The sequence below is a fragment of the Rhinopithecus bieti genome, unplaced genomic scaffold (assembly GCF_001698545.2).
Source record: "Rhinopithecus bieti isolate Rb0 unplaced genomic scaffold, ASM169854v2 scaffold_10354, whole genome shotgun sequence".
NCBI classification, from domain to species: domain Eukaryota; kingdom Metazoa; phylum Chordata; class Mammalia; order Primates; family Cercopithecidae; genus Rhinopithecus; species Rhinopithecus bieti.
This window is the reverse complement of record NW_016806491.1, coordinates 1,257,393-1,263,392: the sequence shown is the minus strand read 5'-3', so window position 1 is coordinate 1,263,392 and position 6,000 is coordinate 1,257,393. Positions and strand designations below refer to the sequence as shown.

At 41.7% G+C, this 6,000-nt stretch overlaps 1 protein-coding gene across 5 annotated transcripts in view; it reads right to left on the bottom strand.

The window, feature by feature from the left end:
• Window positions 1-1,207: 1,207 nt before the first annotated feature.
• GABRR1 (gamma-aminobutyric acid type A receptor subunit rho1) overlaps window positions 1,208-6,000 on the bottom strand; it is a 52,596-nt gene continuing 47,803 nt past the window's right edge. For 4 of the 5 annotated variants that reach the window (XM_017876813.1, XM_017876815.1, XM_017876810.1 and 1 more), the window contains 3 exons: window positions 5,603-5,755; window positions 3,989-4,185; window positions 1,208-2,744 (listed from right to left, as the gene is read on the bottom strand). In XM_017876813.1, the coding sequence (XP_017732302.1) occupies window positions 2,451-2,744; window positions 3,989-4,185; window positions 5,603-5,755 (644 nt within the window). In that variant the 3' untranslated portion in view covers window positions 1,208-2,450. The remainder of the gene's footprint in view (window positions 2,745-3,988; window positions 4,186-5,602; window positions 5,756-6,000) is intronic. The other variant, XM_017876811.1, reaches the window with a different exon arrangement.

The following is a 6,000-nucleotide window of genomic DNA, read 5'->3' as shown; positions in this document are numbered from 1 at the left end:
TATTAAGCAAATTGATAATTTCCATTGGCATCTGTTATTGAATGAACTGGGTCTCCCTATGGCCCCCAAATTCATATATTGAAGCCCTAACTCCCAATGTAGCTGTATTTAAAGATAAGCATTTACAAAGGTTTAATTACAAAGGTTTAACCTTTACAAAGGCTAAATCAGTTCATTAGCATGGGCTCTATTCCAATATGACCACTGTCTTTATAAGAAGAAGAAATTAGGATACACACATATACAGAAGAAAGACCATGTGAAGACACTGAGAAAATAGTCATCTACAAGCCAGGGAGAGAGGCTTCCAGGGAAACCAAGCCTGCCAACACCTTGGTCTTGGACTTCAGCCTCCAAAACTGTGAGAAAATAAATTTCTGTTGTTTAAGCCACCCAGTCTGTGGTACTTCGCTATGGCAACTTTAGCACACTGATAGAGCATACCATAGGCTGCTTCAAACGGTGGAGTATCCCGTACAAACAGACGGAAGTTCAGATGGTGTGCCCTCGATGCATTCCAGCTGACTCACAGTGGCCCTAGTGATCATGAGGAAGAAGACAGCAGCAAAGATGTTTGTAAAGAGTTTGATTGCAATTGTTCTATAAAATAATCATGGAAAAAAGCAGTGTTTTTAAAATAACATTTTTAAATATCAAAAGTTAACATTTAGGGGTAGGTGCAATGGCTCACGCCTATAATCCCAGCACTTTGGGAGGCTGAGGTGGGAGGACTGATTGAGCTCAGGAGTTTGAGACCAGCCTGGGCAATATAATGTGACCTTGTCTCTACAAAAACTTTAAAAAATTAGCTGAGTGTGGTGGAGCACGCCTGTAGCCCAGCTATGCAGGAGGCTGAGGTGGGAGAACCACTTGAGCCTGGGAGGTAGAGGTTGCAGTGAGCTGAGATGGCACCACTGCACTCCAGCCTGGGTGACAGAGTGAGACCCTGTCTCAAAAAAGTAAAATGAGAACACAACATTTAAAGACTTAAAATTTAACTATTTCATCTAAATCCCTTTAAGTTTATTCAAGTTTGCCAAAAAACTTTCTTTTGGCAAGTTTTCATTGGAGATAATGGGAGATTATATTATAATTAGGGTTTAGGCAAATAGGCTTTTACAAATTAGTATACAGTCCTGCATATGTAGAAATACAATATTTAGTACTGGTGATGAGTCAAATTAACTTCGAAATGAAAATGACATTATTGTGTATATAATTCACTTTATTAAAGTGAGTTTCAAATAAAACAAATGCTGTTTGGGTAAGTTTGGTAGGGGTTGACCTATATAGTAGATATATAATATAAATAACTGTTTTTCAATGATACATCAAATTAGAACCCGCTCCTTTACCCCATGCCCTGACATCAGTTGCCATTGGGCCATCCTTCTGCCTGGTATCTGGGCTGTGTGGTCTAGTTGATGGCAGTTTTCTGGTTCATAGAAAATGCTGGCATTTCGAGTATAAATGCAGATGTCCAGTGACGTCTTCCCACTTATTTTGCTTTCTGATGTTCTTTTTCTCTTAAGAAACCATGTGAGTATTTCTCATTCTAATGAGTTACAAGTAGTCCCAAATAATGTATATCCTTGAAATGTTTATGCAGAAGAAATCATTCCCTACCCAAGTTCCTCAGTGAAGATATCATATCACTGAAAAAGGACTTCTCTTTGAACAAGGACATGCTCCAAGAAGAAGATACATGAAGTGGTGATTATATAAAAAGGGAACATTTAAACACAAATTTTCTAGCCTAGTTACCTCTATGACACAACAGACAAAATGCGTGTGTGTACTCTTATCTTCAAAGTACCAAAATCAGAAGCAATTGCACCAATCTAAAGAGTTTTTCTTGTGAAGGAGTAAAACCTGTGAACCACAGCATATAAAGAAAAATAATGTGAATATTATCATTGCCTTTTATTAAAATAAACATGCGGAGGCAGAGTCGCATACAAAATAGGTAATAGGTTATAAACTGAAGCATGAGTTTCTGTCAAAGTGAGGATTTAGGTGTATGTGAATTTCATGCAAATGGCCTTTAGGTGCTTCCAAGTCCACCTAGCCTGAAGAATGTAATGACACTCGAGGAAAATAAATTATTCATGTGAATAGCATCAAGGGTCTAACGGGTGGAACTAAATGTGCCCACAACACTGGTAGTGTGCTTTTCCAGGGGATCTGGGTAACAACTAACATCAATCACTACAGAGTCATAATCCTGCAGCACCTAATATAATGCTGTATATTCAATAGATGGTTAATAAGTACAAATTAAACCAGTAAGTGTCTTGTCAATGTAGCTTTGCAAAGCTGCAGAAGGGATAGTGAAAACATGGGTGCGTCCTGGGACTTTTTTTTAACCATATCCTTAAATTCTTTTTCATTATATAGTTATTTCTGTAGTGCATGCCATGGAAATGTGAAATTTATAGAATTATAAGCATCTAGGAGAAAATAGACCAGTATATTAAATTGAATAAAATGTATGCCGCTGGAAAGATGATCCTGGAGTATTTATCAATGGCGTGGGTGTCGATTCTCATGCTCACGTAGCTGCTTCTCTGACTTTTCCTCTGTGGGGAGCTCCTCTCTGAGGCCAGGGTCAGCTGCACCATCATCCTGTCAGGCTTCTCTCCATTCTCTGGCATGTAGTTGTCCAGGTCGTTCACCTCCCCATCACTGTAGTTGCCATCCAGCATCACAGTGCGGGGCGGAGGTAATCCACTGGTGCAGGGAAGCTGCAAACAGCAAACACACATTGGGGTGTGAGCTCAGCATCATCTCTCAGAAGCCCTTCAAAAGGAACTGCATAGTGGAGGGTGTTACCTTTTTCTGGTTTCTGGTATTCCCAGTTTGGGAAGAGGGTAAGTATCCTTTTTTTTTTTTTTTTTTTTTTTTTTTTTTTTTTTTTTTTTTTTTTTGAGACTTGAGTTTCGCTCTTATTGCCCAGGCTGGAGTGCAATGGCACAATCAATCTCAGCTCACTGCAACCTCTGCCTCCGGGGTTCAAGCGATTCTCCTGCCTCAGCCTCCCAAGTAGCTAGGATTACAGACACACACCACCATGCCAGGTGGATTTTTTGTATTTTCAGTAGAGACGTGGTTTCATCATGTTGGCCAGGCTGGTCTCAAACTCCTGCTCTCAGGTTATCCACCCACCTCAGCCTCCCAAAGTGCTGGGATTACAGGCGTGAGTCACTGAGCCCAGCCTGGTATCCATTTTTGCTGACCTAAAATCTGCATACTGACTCTTGGGAAATATCACAATGCCATACCAAAGACCAACAAGAATGCTCATGATTCATAGATCACCCTGTTCTCCATGAGATCATAAGCTGTTATGAGCCCTTGATGAAAACGTTTACAGATCACATTATTACAAGTGTGTGCATGAACATGTGCATTTGCCATCGGGATGGGGATTGGCATTGTGGGGACAGATTACTGCAATATGGTTAGAGTTTGCTAGGGGAGATAACCACTGAGCTGCACACTGCAGGAGGAAAGGAGAGTCAGGTGGGAGGGAAGATAACCTGGGGAAAGGTGGAGGATGCATGAGGTTACATATGAAGAAAGATTTCCTAGAATGAGAAAGTTCTTTCCTGGACAATTCTTTTATTACACTTTTATGTTCATAAATAATTTGTTCCACCATGTTAAATTGTCATTTATTTTTCTCCTGGAATTCCCTCACTAAACTATAAACAACACCAAGAAGTTCCCTAACGCTTAACTAAGACGTGGTCCAAGTATGTGGTAAGTGCAAAATAAAAGTTTCAATGAATGAAAGATGTCACCCAAAGTAAATTTCACAATGACTTGAAATACACCAATTTGTTTGCTCTTCACAACAACCCTGTGAAGTAGGCACAGGAGAGGGTTTCATGACCCTGCTTTACAGGGGAGGTCTGCCCTGCCTGAGTTTCCAGAACTAGATCAGGCTCCATCCTGACCAGACACTACAAGCGCATGGCAAAGTCACCTTCTCCCGCAGCTTCTGTTCCTTCCTCTCCTGCACGGTGGTCAGGTAGTTGACGGCCGCGTACTCCAGCACCGAGAGGAACACGAATACAAAGCTGACCCAGAGGTAAATGTCCACGGCCTTGATGTAGGAGACGCGTGGCATGGAGGCGTTCACGCCCGTGATGATGGTGGACATGGTCAGCACCGTTGTGATACCTGTAAACACAAGAATGAGAAACAAGTGTTTGCTTGTCTTTCACCAAACATGGGATGGTTTCATGCCTCTGCTCATTTGTCCTTGCTGCTCCCTCAACCTAGAATGTCGCCATCCCTGTTCCACTGTCTAGCAAACACCTACATATCTTTCAAGATTCAGCTTTTCATGAAGCTTTTCCTGTTCCTCTCCCTCTGCATCCCTACCCTTTCACCCCTCTGCATACCCTGTGTATTCATCATAGCATCTGTGCCACTATTCTTCTGCAAAGAACCCTAGACATTTTGACATTAAAACATTTGTTTCAATTCAAGTTTTATAAAATAAGAGGTTGCATGTATGAACAGGTATATATGTTTCTTATAACTACTGCTCCATCAAGGGGAAAAAGCCCATAAGGTTTATTTTAATATCATGTCCTGACTCTTGGTGTGCAGTCCTGTTGTCCTGAGCCTGTGTCGACAGCTGCCAGGGCACCCCCAGCAGCCACCACCATGCTGGACCTAGCTGCCCATTCAGTATTGTTCACTTGAGGATTCATGGGTCAATTTCACTAAGGATGACAACATTAACTTCATTTATAGGAAACAGATTTTAAAACTAGAGTGTCTATCTATTTAGCACAGTAACTGTTCAAGCTATGGAACAACTGTTGGAGGACAAGGCATCTGTCCATGGAAATTTGCCCAGGATTTCAAATTAAGCTCAGAACATTTGTTTGGCAAACATCAAATCACAGGGGATTGGGGTCATCTTAAGGGCCAGCTCCAATCCAGTTTCACTAAAACCTGGTGGGTCGCATTCTCCCCTGCAGCCCCTGAACTGTCTGAGCAGTGGTGGTGTGTAGAAATGGGTACAATATTTAAGGTGAGAAAAAGAGCTGATGGCAAATAGCCATAAGCGGAATGCTTATAGAGAAGGGATTCTCAGACTTGAGTGCCTAGAATAATTACTGGGAGAGCCTGTAAAAAATGCAGGTTCCTGGTCCTCCCTCAGAGATTCTCATTCTATAGATGCAGATGAGACCCAGGACCCTTCGTTTTTAACAATTTCCCACAAAGATTCTATCACAAAGAGCCCTTGAGCTACCATTTGAGAAACACTGTTGTAGGATATGATTCATTTTGCAGGTGAGCAAAGAAGGCACCTAAAGACCAGGCTCACCCACCCTGGAACATGGCTTCGACAAGACTAAAGGGGGTCCATTTGGATGGGCACCTGCAGAGTCCTGGAAAGCATTTTGCTACATAGATTCCTAATTACGGGATTTTACCTATAAATAAATAACTCTTGAGTTTTTCCAAGTCATAACGCCAAAAGGGGTACAGAATTAATTTGAAAAGAATGGTTTTATCTGGAAGGAATTGTTAATACCTATATTTGCAGATGCTTCGAATATGCACTTGAGATATTCCTTACCTAAGGGGACTCTGGCAGGCACAGCTCTGCGGTCGATCCAGAAGGACACCCAGGACAGCATGACCATCAGCGTGGCGGGGAAATAAGTTTGGAGCAAGAAGAAGAAGATGTGGCGACGCAACGTGAAGTTAATGTACAGACGGTTGTACCAGCCTGGGGGACACAGGAATAAAAGACAGTACACATCATGGCTCCTTCATAAAACACATTTTATTCAGGAAATTGTAAGTGCCTTAGACACTCCAATGGACTCTTGGACCATGTCTTTATAAGGTGAAAGTGACAGAAATCATGGAACAAAGTGATTATACAGCAACACATACCACCTGGGTGAATCTGCTTCGAGAAACCTTTGGCCCTTGTCCTATTTACAAAGGGAACCCCTTGAAAAGATCATT